General features: G+C 41.0%; 2 protein-coding genes across 3 annotated transcripts; both read right to left on the reverse strand.

The window, feature by feature from the left end:
- Positions 1 to 579: 579 nt before the first annotated feature.
- LOC134466240 (uncharacterized) lies at positions 580 to 2,458 on the reverse strand. 2 transcript variants are annotated; one of them, XM_063220139.1, is made up of 4 exons: positions 1,825 to 2,458; positions 1,211 to 1,307; positions 786 to 919; positions 580 to 696 (listed from the first exon to the last, which is right to left on the reverse strand). In XM_063220139.1, the coding sequence occupies exons 1-3, from the start codon at positions 2,158 to 2,160 to the stop codon at positions 807 to 809; spliced, it is 546 nt and encodes a 181-aa protein (XP_063076209.1). In that variant the 5' UTR covers positions 2,161 to 2,458; the 3' UTR covers positions 580 to 696; positions 786 to 806. The 2 variants fall into 2 exon arrangements, with proteins under 2 accessions (XP_063076209.1, XP_063076208.1); XM_063220138.1 differs by having other exon boundaries at positions 786 to 939.
- A 552-nt stretch (positions 2,459 to 3,010) lies between these two features.
- dapk3 (death-associated protein kinase 3) lies at positions 3,011 to 9,673 on the reverse strand. Its single transcript, XM_063218448.1, has 9 exons — positions 9,481 to 9,673; positions 8,487 to 8,581; positions 7,446 to 7,806; positions 7,011 to 7,140; positions 6,852 to 6,900; positions 6,508 to 6,534; positions 6,269 to 6,421; positions 4,989 to 5,034; positions 3,011 to 4,871 (listed from the first exon to the last, which is right to left on the reverse strand). Exons 2-9 carry the CDS (start codon positions 8,546 to 8,548, stop codon positions 4,332 to 4,334), a joined length of 1,368 nt encoding a protein of 455 aa, XP_063074518.1. The 5' UTR covers positions 8,549 to 8,581; positions 9,481 to 9,673; the 3' UTR covers positions 3,011 to 4,331.
- Positions 9,674 to 13,247: the final 3,574 nt, after the last annotated feature.

The following is a 13,247-nucleotide window of genomic DNA, read 5'->3' on the forward strand; positions in this document are numbered from 1 at the left end:
TAAGCTCCGAGTGCAATCACGCGCTTAGCGAACCCCCGCAAACTGTCGAGGGTGTTAAAAATAGGCTGTAGGTATGACATGGTTGATCATTTTGTGTCAAACTTCGACATAAATACGATGTTGCGTCCATATGCTAAACCCGGAAGCTTTTGGCGACTACAGAAACGGCGCCAGTATCTAACGGCATGTACGTGCGGAAGGTTGTACCCATGGCAACCAAAGGAAAGTATGTAGTTCGGAAGTTTTAATGATCAGAAAGGGGTTAGCAATATTGAATTATAATCGTCATGATTTAACATGTGAATACACCAACATGATGATACGATCCGTTCCACTAATGAGAAAGGGATGCGGGGACACGCTAATGTTCGTTGTTGCCGTGCAACTTATATTTTTGCCAAACCTGAATGTCTATGGCGTTTTGCAATGCAAAAAATAGCCATGGAACCGGTAGTCCAAACGCCGCATACAAGTTGACGTCAACGCTGAAGAGCTCTATGGCAGAACATCATTCAATTTCGTGGCTGTCGAGTAAAAAGTAAGGAAGAGAGATGAGAATTAAAAGATTGTTGGACTATATACATTTAATTATCATCATTACTATTTTAAACACAAAGTCATGACATTACAAAGTGGTGGTGAATATGCTTTGCTTCACGGGCTTATCCAGCGTAGACTTTACTCCTGCATGTATTTCTAGGAGACAAAGAAAAACATGTGGGATCAGAATTTCGCTGACCACAAATGCACGCAATGTTTTTAAAACATTCAGTAGAGCTACTTACAGTCGTTTGGTTAGATATTTATTAGCAGAAATACATGCTTTGTTTTGACTCTCTGCTGCCATCTGTCCGCTGTTGGCGGCACTGACCAAGGCCTCGCAGGAGGCGCAGTGGTGAATGTTCCATGTCAGGTTGGTCTGCAAAGAGTGAGTGTGGGCTGCAGAGGTATTCAATTGTCAACACACGGCTGAAATCAAGTCGCAAGTACATACTGAAGATACTATTGAGAAATGTTGAATCTATACACAATTGAGAACGAAATGTCCTTTTTTTAAACAAGAGGAAGATACAGTTAATAATTACTGACTAAATAAATATGAAATGGTTGTACGTACAGTGGTGGTAGGTCTACTTAAGTTACACATTTGCAAATATTTTATTTATTTCGTTATTAAACAGGTTTTTAGGTTAAGTATTTTCATTTGTACCTGTCTGCGATGCCTGTATTGATGACAGATTTTTCTGCTGCGCCATGTGTGTTTCTATTGCTGTTTCCAAAGTGGCAATGTGGTCTTTCATTGTCTCCTTAAATGAAAGCCTTATTTAGATAAATATGGTTTATTTTATTTAAAACATTTTCAAACACATTTTTACATAGGCATTAACCCACAAAGAGCTGTCAGTTGGACTTAGCCTACTCAATTCAAAACATTCAATATCACCGGTCGTATGGGAATATTTCAATTAGAAGCTAAGAGCACCTCATCTTAAAAGAATCTAACATTCTGCCAAATTAGAAACATAGTTGTCAGTCAGTGCCTCATCTGCCCAGTTTCCTAACACATACACACACACACACACACAAGGGTCGCTGACAGCTTTGCCCAGGCCCGGGACAAAGTCATATCAAAGGCCCCACACGCAGTACAAACAATGCTGGGCCCCCTCTGTCCCTAGGCACGGGATAACTGACCCCTTTGTCCCCCCTGTCAGCTTACATCCGCACACACACACACACACAGCCATTCGGGTTCTTCCCAGACACAGCTGTTTGAAAGGTGGAAAGGATGGATGGTTGGCCCTTATCTCTTCATGGACTCACCTTCTTCTGCAGGCTTGTCAGTAGGGCCACTTCAGCTTCCTCCACCCGCCCTGCGACAGCCTCCAGTTCTGCCTTGAGCGACGCCTGAGCCTGCCGGCTGCTGTCTAGCTGCTCTTCGAATGCCCTCCGGTCTCTGTCCCTGAACGCCATGACGCCTGCACACTTCTCAATGGCCGTCTGCTTGGCTGCCTCACACAGCCTATGGTTGTGGTCCCTCGTTGAGGGCCATGTTGCCCACACTATGATGACCACCAGGGAGACACAGGACCACAGGCCTAGGGAAGACAGCAGGAGGTTGCAGGCATTGCTCCGTGGGGATTTAGGAGGACCTGCCATTTTTTGTCTGGTTTGACTAGCTGGATCTGCCTTCAGACTGGACTGGAGTATTCCAAAGAGAGAGAGACCAGTGTGCCGATGTGATGTCACAGCCGAGTGTTCTCTCTGCAGAGTGGCTTTAAGAGAGGGATTTCTGTCTTGGCACTGCTGGCACCCTCTTTCCCAGCTCGGAGACTGTGGTGGGGCGTCACTTGGTGCAACCCAAATACTTCTGTTATCTCTGTGGCCATCTACCAAAGTGGGGTCCACAGAAGTACCATCTTTAGGAAAAACCAAGCACTGCCATCATCGCCTCTGATTCTTTCACTAGTTGAGAGAATGGATTAAACAAAATAAGCAAAAAGTACTTATTGACTGCAAGACACAGCAACACTTTTTGGCAGTATTTCCTCACTACCAGCCCGTCGTTTCTGAATGAGATTAGTCTGAAAAATGAAGACATAGGCTGCAGTCCCAGCTGCATGGGAGAGGATCCTTGACAGCCAGAGCCTACAACTTAGGTTTGTGTACTTGAACAGCACATTCCAATTACAACACTGTAAACAGAGGCCTCTGCAGTGCCCTCCTCTCAAAGTGGAGGTGGCGTTTTTCTACTGGCAGCTCACAGAGGACTTCTGTGGAAATTCAGTATTGGTATTACTGTAGAGTAGCTTTATTGATCCCTAGGGGGAAATTAAGGACTATAAACATATTATATATTAATAAATATAAATATATCAAACATATTTTCAGTCGTGTGACACGAGCTATGCAAGACATGTACATCATTATATTCCTTCTTATTTTAACCATCATCACCCCCAAGTCATAGATAATGACATTGAAAAAGCACACATTTTCAGCAAAGCCGTTCTATTTCTTGGTTTATTTGGTAAAACATTCTTGAACATTTCATAGGGGAAGAATAGGTAACAATTTATGCCAAATAAAAATATACAGTCATTATACAGGTTGTAACACTGTAATATAGTACACTTTAAGTGCAAATAATACATGGAAAATATATTTGATACTATGTACATTATATTGGCACAATCCTACACATGGAATGTCGGATGGAATGGAGACATTGCAGAACTCTACAGTGACATTCTCATTGCAAGATGCGATTGAGACAGGCAACAAGGTGCTTCAGTTTCTAACCACAAGGCAACACTAGCAGGCAATGTGTGGAGAATGTCCTTCCTCCACATCTTTGCTCTGAGACATAGCAAGCATGTAATGTGGTAAACAGGAACCCAACTCTGTCACTTTGGTTTAGTGTTTAAGCAACTTGAAGAGCTCTGCTTTACTTAAGGAACTGAGTTTGGTTGTCTACAGCTTTAGGATTCTAAAGCAAATACTGGGACAATAATGAAACGTGTTGAAATAGAATTACAGGGGCCTCAATTATAAAAGCCTCTATGCAAGTTTCGTGGAGCAGGGTGGCAGTTGAAACAATACTGGCTAAAGTCATGATTTAAAGAATTTCCATGCCTCAAAAACTTCCTCGCACAATTCAATGCCGTGCTTGTAATTGTGCATCAAGCACCAGATATGGTTTATAGTCAGCGTTTTACATTAGACTACATTTCATTACATTTAACAGATGTTGCAAGTTGTAGTGACTGATGGGGATTCATAACAGCTTATTAGATTAAGTACTCTGAGTGCAGAGCACAGAAAACAGGAAATTGGTTATGGCAATGAACCTATTGGGAAAAAACAAGATGCTACCTTCGCATACGATCTCACATTGCACACACTCAAAGTACGACAAACAGGATTTTTTTCCAATTTTCTGTGCAAAAAATAGTTGATGAAGGCTTAAGGTTATACATTTGAAATATTCATTGATCGATGAACATTAACCTTACACAAATACTATTGGGGGGCGAACAAGGGAAGAGCACGGCGCTTATGCACACATGCTAAATCAAAACACGCGTTGGCATTTATGTGCTGAGTGCATACAAATGTGCACTGCACAGTTTTATACTTTTATCTATCAGACTACTTTTTGTGAATGAACAAATTATGTGTGTTTTGTAAGCAATATCGTACTGAGGATCTTGCACAGCGTTTTATAATTGAGGCCCCCTTTTGTTGACATAAAAACACATGTTATGATAAAACATGATAAAAACATGATAAATATGGAAACAAAAATATGATAAATATGGAAATAAAATCTAACGCGTTTGAGACACCCCGACCCCCTGAGCATTCTCCATGGTGATGGAACTCACTAGCTCCTCCACCCAGCGCACCTCCAAGGCTACCTGCTCCGCTAGGGCGTCATAGCGGTTCTCAAGGCGCCCGAATTTGCGTTTGAGTGCGTTGGCGGACAGCATGGCGGCACGGGTTTCCTCCTGGCTCTGGCGGCGCTGGGCCTGAGTGCGCTGCAGCTCCTGCCGGATCTGGCCCAGATCGGCAGCGATGCTCTGGTTCTCTTCCTTGTACCAGCCCTCCTTCTCCTCGTAGATGGAGAGCAGCGCGGCGACGTCCTCGCGGCACGAGCGCTGGTTTCGTTCCAGCTCGCGCAGGCCTTCCTCCGCCGCGGCGATCTCCTCCTGCACCTGCGAGAAACGCTCAAAGTTGACGTAGGTGTTATTGGGTGGCATGCTGGAGTGGGACTTGATGGTGTATTCCTTCAGCCGGGTCGTCTTGAGGCGGCGGCGCTCAGGCTTGGGACCGCTGTCCTCCGGTCGGACATTCCGTCTCTTGATTGCCTGATAAGAAAACAAAAAGAACAACCAATTAAAAAGATGAGAACATACAAATATCAAAGTCTTAAATGCCAGTGGGGGTAAAGGCAAGGATTCTGCTTTAAGACATCTAGGCCTTACCTTTATCCAAGGGTGCTCAAGGCTGTCGCAAATGGTCATTCTTTTCCTGTGAAAAATTCAAACAATGACGCATCAATGCCAAGGTTGATTGTTGCTCATTATGAATTCTTTAACACGTCATTGATATTACTTTTTCAAGGTGCACAGTGTAACATTCACAAATGTTACCTTTTTCACGAATACTTACCACCACCATCAAAACTATTCATTATGACAGGGAAAATTGCAATTTTCATACACGAAAAGGTGGAGCTTCTCCATGTCCGCCATTTTGAATTTCCAGATATAGACATTTTTTTAGCTGCAAAACTTACTGCAATCTGGTCATACTAGTAAGTAGAACATATTCATGAAAAGATCAAATTTGGCAATATGCTGCCGTTTCAATGAGCAGTATAGTTGCAATACCCACTCTGGCCACCATCCTACACAATGCACCTTTAACACCATTTGGATGTTGCAAAAACAGAAGGAAATCCAAAGCACTCTCCTTTACAAAAAATTGAAAAGCCTTTGTGATGGCTTGACCACAGGAAGCATATGAAAAACCCAGACATGCTTCAGCAGTCATGCCTTCTTCAGGGAGTCAAACGTTTGAAATGTGTCTGGGTCTTTAAAATGTCCAATATGACCAAGCTATCTCTCTTTGTAAAGGGAGACTGTCTTGGATTTCCCTTCGCATCTTCAGTCTTCCCCATTCAAAGAGCACCTCAACCAAACATTCTGACTCCAGACAGCACTCCTAAACAAAACTTCGTTATTGCTACATGTACCATTTGGATGTTGTTGAGGGTAGCTTCTAGGGCTGTAACAATATTGTATCAATCCGAGAAATCGTAATACACAGTCAAAGACCCTACTGTAGCTCTAACGGTAGGGCACTTTCCCCCATAAAAGGGTGTAACGCACATGAAACACGTCACGCCATTCATGAGTATGCAAGGAGGAAGGATCGTGATATGCCCTGTCAAAGTTTTGTTACTCTTCAGTCCAGAAAACAACCACTGATATGAAATAAAAAAAACAATGATATCAGATGGGTCACCTATTTTACCTACAAACCATTACAGATATATTCATTATTTTATTTTATAGTGCTGGCAAATGTGAGCAAAGCAAATTAATTCATTTAAAAAGATGCATTTCAAAAATCGTGGAATGCATCGAAACGTAGGTCAAAAATTGTGATGCGAACCGAATCGTGAGTTCAGTGTATTGTTACAGCTCTTGTAGTAGTTTCCCTTACTTCCTTATACAGAGAATATATTGAAGGTTCTTACTTGGGATCCTTCACAAGAAGCCTCCGAATGAAATCCTTGGCAAGCTCACTGGTGTTGCTGAAGTATTCTTCATCAAAGTCATAATTCACAGCAGAGATGTTGGTCAGCGTTTCTTGCTTAGTCTCACCAAGAAACGGAGAGGCCCCACTTAGTCTGCAAAGATAATTAATGCTTTGTTACAGTTTGGAAACAGGGGCAGTTTTGCAAAACTTCAGAGAAATTCAGCAGCTGACACTTACAGTATATATGTTATGACTCCAATACTCCTGCAGAAATAAAAAAAGATAATTTTAGGACAATTTCAAGATTCTGCAAGGCTATAATCATAGTATTACTCACTAAAATAGTTTTGAATACAAAATGTTTTAAGGGTAAATATACAGTACACAGTGTTAGGCACCATACGTTCATTGGCTTTCTAAGAAGACTTAGACCTTGTGTGGTAAATGTTTCAATTGACTAACATTTTAAAGCAGTTCTCTAAAACGGATAACAGGTAGATGAGATTGATACAAGCCCTCCATCAGTCTTCTGCCTATAGGTTGATTAGGCCTGATGTCGTCAGTGCCCTGATGCCACTTACCACATGTCTGCCTCAAGGCCCAGTGGTTCATAGTTCACAATTTCTGGAGCTGGTGAGAGAAAATGGTAAAAATTAAAACAACTCTTGCTCTACAAATACAAAGGAAATGGGTGGTTTGTTTGAGGGCACCAATCAGGGAATGACTGGAGAGGAACTCACCAACAAATTCTGGTGTTCCAAAAATATTCTTGAACTCGTTTCCAGCTTTTATTTGATGTGCGATCCCAAAGTCAATTAGCTTGATTCTAGGGTTGGGGACATTTTTGTCCAGCAGCATGATGTTTTCAGGCTGAAAAAAGCAGGATACCAAGTGATTAGACAGCTTCTGGTAAATAGGACAGAGGATCAACCTCAATTTTTAAACGAATAAGGCTCAATCTTTGGATAAAATATTAACTTTCAGAGGCAGCAGTGGTGATTACACTAGTTGGATATTTGATTAATTTCAAATAAGAGGTTTTGAGGAATTCTTTTTTTTTTTTTAACATTTTTAACCATCTTACACAACTTGACATTGGATGGGCAGGCGGGGAACACCTGGAGACAAGACGGACACTAAATCTAGTCTACGTGTCTGTTGTGAGATGCACTCACCTTCAGATCAAAGTGTGCGATTTGCTTGGAGTGCAGGTAGTTTACCCCGTCCAGAATCTGCTTGAGGAACTGTGTGGCCTCCTCTTCGGTCAGAGACTCTTTCTCTGCCAAGAAATCAAAGAGTTCTCCGCCAGAGACCAGTTCTAGAATGAGAATCACATCAGTCTTGTTCTCGAAGATGTCATGGAGGGTGATGATGTTGCTGTGCTGGATCTCACGCAGGATGTTAACTTCACGTTCAATCTCCTCGCGGCTCACACCGCGACGGCTAGACGAGAGGCGGCGCTTCTTGATGAACTTGGCTGCAAACTCGTTGCCTGTGCTTTTCTCTCTGCATTTACGGACAATGGCAAACTGTCCACTAAAACAAAAATAAATTTAAAAGAGAGGGAGAGATTTTTTTTAAACTTAACATTTTACAACAAATAGTGTGATGCTCCAGAATCCAATTGAACGCTAGGGGACAGGGCAATAAGTCTTAAATGTTGAAAATGAATGTTTCAGGTGCTTGGGGGACAGTACTGAATGTTCTCCAAGTAAACATCTCCCTCCCTAAGCACATTCACAAGCGGCTGAGAAAGCACCCCAATGAGTCCAAAGAAGCACTAAAGACTACATTGTACAGCCATGATGTCATACTTGCAGCCACATAGTGCGGTGTAAAGGCACTTCCATATATAGGTAGCAAGCCTGTGCTTTATCCGCTGCGGAATGATGACTCAATCTCTGTTGCAACACAACACGAAGCCACTGAGACTGCTTCAAACAATGTAAATAACAGCAGTCCGTGTGAAGAACCAGATGTTTCACTCAAATGAACAGATATGGGCAGACATGGAACAGACATGGAGCCTTTGGGAACAGACCAGTGAGATTTAAGTGGGCAAAAGACAGGACAATAGTATCCTTGTAAGAAAGACGAACACTAACTAAGTGAAGATATAGCACTTGCCAATGCGCCAAGGTATGTGTTACGCAATTAAGGACTAGTGTTTAAAACTGTGACAGGTTTTAATTATTGGTCAAACGGCATCAACTTACCTTCCTAACTCCTCTCCCATGTCATAAACGACTTCAACATCCTCCTGTCTGAATACAGCCATGGTTGTGGCTGGGGTAATGATCAGTCAAATATTCTGTTTTAAAAGGAATTGTTAGATATTAAGTCAAGAGGACATTTTTGATGGCACAAATTGCAACATATTAAATTGAAGTCCATGACCTGCTTCACACTGCCGCATATAGTTTACAGACTTCTACAGAAAACACACACAATCACTTTAGAAAACAAAACGTATTTGGTAACATCACTGTATAGACGTTTTCCTTCTAGTCACTGCAAAAGCCACTGGGTTGTAGAAATCTAGTTGTTACCCACAAGAAAGTAATGCCATTCACACTTCTAAAAGGGCTGTGATTCACATGCCTTTGGTACATACGTCATCTTCCGTTTCCATCAACAACTGGGAACTTTAATTTTCACCCACAGTTAGTAAATGTCTTATGTTTACGTCCTATTTGCATGGGTTATTGATCAGATACATAACGATGGACACCATATAAGGAATTGCACCTGGATAGTTTAAAGAGTTTAGTGGCACTAACGCTACCTTATGGGGGGCCATCAGGGCTTCTCTGGGGCAGCTAGCTAATAGCATATTCGCTCATATTCGCTAGGTTATAACTACACAGACCTTGACACAATTTTGTTTCAAGGGCATTGGAAAACTAATGGCATCTTTGCCAAACTAAGTCAAATGTCAACTTGTGTATTGGTTGAACAATCAAGACGGGTCCCCGTTTAATGTATAGCGACATAGGAAAACCACAAAGTTAGCCAGCTGACATATCCAAATCCAATATGCTGGCTAGTGAAGCTGACTATGCTAACTATTGCTATGGTTTGTTGTCCTTTTCCTACAGAAACTCTATCTGCTAACCAAACCGAAAAGCCGATTATTACATCTGTACATTTACTCCTCTGTGTATAACAGTTCATGATATTGCGCTCTATTTATGTTAAGAGAACACTTACATTAATCACCGTCTTGGCATTCCTGTCTCATGTCTGGGAATATTTTTCGGTCGCTGCGGCACTTTCGAAAGGAGGGTTTGGAAGTTATGACATCATCAGGTCGTTCTAGTTCGAACCGTGATCCGAACGTGACCATACATGAACACAAAATTTAATAACTAGGTATTAGAGTTTTCCATGTCGTAAACACATTTGGTTTCCCGCCTAGACGTGTCATCTACCTACTTGCATGGATCATTGTCTGTCTTTTTTTTTCAGACTTCTGAGCAGATGAAGACGCGTTATCCACATAGGCCTAAATGAAGAGTGCCGAAATTGTGAAATTCACCCAAAGGCATCAGCAGATTTGGACTTCCTTCTGATAAAACACTGTCATTCACCGTTAAAATTCAATAACTACTAGATACATAACTAGTCGGTCTTACATAACGTAAATATAAAAAAAAAAAAATAGACTATGATTTTGTTTTCTTTTTCAAACGCATGCAGCTGTGAAGAAAGGTCTGTCAATGGAAAAAATAGCAATGAAATTACACTGAGACAATAACTTTATATTGAATGGCTTATTGCAAACAGGGGCGGATCTAACCATTTTGGGGCCCAAGGCAAAACATAAACATGGGGCCCTCAAAAGTCAATATATAGACGCAAAATTCAGTGTATTGGTGCTATTTTAGCATTTTGTCTCATTTATGTCTTTGATGGCTTTACACAAGTGACAAATTAAGATCAAGCATACTTTTTTGTGTGTTGTGTGACAGTTGGGGGCCCCTGTAGAGGACAGACTTGGTCGGGGCCCAAGGCAATTGCCAAGGTTTGCCTAATGGAAAGTCCGCCCCTGATTGCAAATGGCCAGCCAGTTCACGGATGCAATTTAGCATGACCCTATTAGTGGTGGCAGCACCATGCCTGGTTTACTTTATATTGAATGGCTTATTGCAAACAGGGGCGGATCTAACCATTTTGGGGCCCAAGGCAAAACATAAATATGGGGCCCTCAAAAGTCAATATATAGACGCAAAATTCAGTGTATTGGTGCTATTTTAGCATTTTGTCTCATTGATGTCTTTGGTGGTGTCGTGCCGAAAAGTGAGTGCCTGCCAGAACACGAGTGCCCTCATTGAAACTAATGACATTTTTTGAGAGAAAATTATACACATTTTTGCAGAATGAATTACATAATTTATGAACTAAAATATGCTTATGAAACATTACTCGTCCTCCACTTAATATGAGCTATTTGAATGAGGTATGAGGAAGTGTAACATTTGTTATGACAATTCTTCGATTCTTTTATGGAAATAATACTGAAATTGTAACCAGTTCTTTGTAATACTTCCAGAAGGAATGTAGATTCTTTATTGATAGGCTTTCCATCTTAAATTGTGTCGGATTTATCTGCAAAAATGGGTAACAAATGTCTGAAAAATTGGTCATTGGTTTCAATGAGGGCACTCGTATTCTGGCAGGCACTCACTTTTCGGCACGACAGTGGCTTTACACAAGTGACAAATTAAGATCAAGCATACTTTTTTGTGTGTTGTGTGACAGTTGGGGGCCCCTGTAGAGAACAGACTTGGTCGGGGCCCAAGGCAATTGCCTAGGTTTGCCTAATGGAAAGTCCGCCCCTGATTGCAAATGGCCAGCCAGTTCACGGATGCAATTTAGCATGACCCTATTAGTGGTGGCAGCACCATGCCTGGTTTACGATCTGGGTCAATATTGTGCATTGCGTTTACAATAGAATTAGGCCTATAGCTAATTGTCCATTGCGCGTTTCTATTGGTGTAAGGCTATCCATTACACCCCATCGGTGAATTATGCTGCAGGCCAGTATTAATTAATTCATAATTAAGTAGGCCTAGGCTAATTGTTGATTGATAGGGTAGGTGGTTGCGATCATGTGACATTTCTTTCTAACCTTTTATGAAAAGCAGAGCCAGCAAGAGGGTTGTTCATAGTTTAAAAAACATAATGTATAATATTACAATGGCAATAGCTACTAATTGTGTTAATTGATTAGGCTGTCGGTTACGTGTTCCACACACACACACACACACACACACACACACACACACACACACACACACACACACACACACGCACGCACACACACACACACACACACACACACACACACACACACAGACACACACACACACACACACTAATCACTTAATGTTACTGATTTACCACTGGTCCACCGCTGTCACTAATCAATGCTCAGTATTTGTATTACTTCATCACTTTACTGTTATCCAGTGTTACTTCTCCTGTCGTGCACTTTGATTTTGATGTCAGTATGTAAATGTCAGTCCTGTGATGTCCTTCATGATATATGGATGGTTGACGTTTAAGGGCGTAACACACAAAAAAAAAAAAGTTATTCCAATTCCGGAAAAAATGAGGGAAAAAATTGGGGGGGAAAAAAGAAAATAAAGCTCTTAGTGGTCCGTGGAATTTCGCCTAATTTTTGCCATGTGCCCTGCGGTGTGACATCCTTGGTGTGACATTTCTGTAAGATACAATAGAATTATTAATATTCTGCACAAACATATCCCCCATTGTCTTTGTACTATTGTTCCTTTAACCCCCACCCCCCACACACACTACTACCCACCCGCACCCCCACCCCCACACATGCCTATGCATTGTACAGGCAGACAACTTCACTGCATGGTTTCACTGTATTACTTGTAATAACTGTGTGAATGTAACAAATACATCTCCTGGTATCCTTATATCCTTGCATGATACATGAAAAACAAGTAAGGATTGAGTAACACATTGCATAAGCATGTCACACCACAGGGCATGAAGTCACACCACAGGAAATTCACTGCATTGTGGCCATTTTAATCCTTTTGTATACATGACTGACCTCTTACGTCATGCTAACTATAGTTAAGAAATGAATAAATAGATATCTATAGATAATGATATTGTGTTTAATCTTAATGTTTTCATTTTTTTTAAATAACGATTTTTCCTTCTAATAGAGCAGTCACACCACAGGACACCATAAAATGAACCTAAGCATTGTGTGACAGAAACATTGCAATATGTAGACATAATAAGAGGCTATAGTAGAGAGGAGCAATATGCCCTCTGTCCATTTTTCCCATTTTGACTACAACATGGCACAAATTTCAATTTGCATTGTTGCTATGAATAGTCCTGACAACGGGGATAAACAAACATCCTCTGTGGATAGCATTTTAGCGATGCAGTGGAGGAAAGTAAGATTTCATGGCTAGTCATGTAATTTTCTGGTGTCAGTACATAAGCATTTACACAGGTTGCCTAAAAGGTTCATATTATGGTGTATTTACAATAAAATCATACAAATTTTGATTATTTATTGGCATGTTGTTTCTTTCATTGTTTGGTTGAAGAAAACAATCAGTGAACCAAGTAGTTTGTTTTTTTATTAGGGGGGCCTATTCTAATAGTCACCTTAAACTTGGACACCACTCTCCAATTACTGAGGTACTGACTGGATAGGAGCCTGTCTTTAAGACCCTTGTAGTTGGCCTTACAGCTGCCCGTCCACAAACCTGACATACATGTCACCCCGCAGGACGCAATTTGTGTTACGAAATAGAACTTGTAGTTAATATTACTGTGTTGAGTTTTTTTTTCACATTCATATATTTTAATATAAGGTTAATATTTATGCAATCATGCCAAATGCTTCATATATTATTCAAAATGTTGTTGGTTAATTTATATATTATATTCCAGGTTTCATTAATGTTACAGTCACT

The sequence above is a fragment of the Engraulis encrasicolus genome, chromosome 16 (assembly GCF_034702125.1).
Source record: "Engraulis encrasicolus isolate BLACKSEA-1 chromosome 16, IST_EnEncr_1.0, whole genome shotgun sequence".
Lineage (NCBI taxonomy): Eukaryota > Metazoa > Chordata > Actinopteri > Clupeiformes > Engraulidae > Engraulis > Engraulis encrasicolus.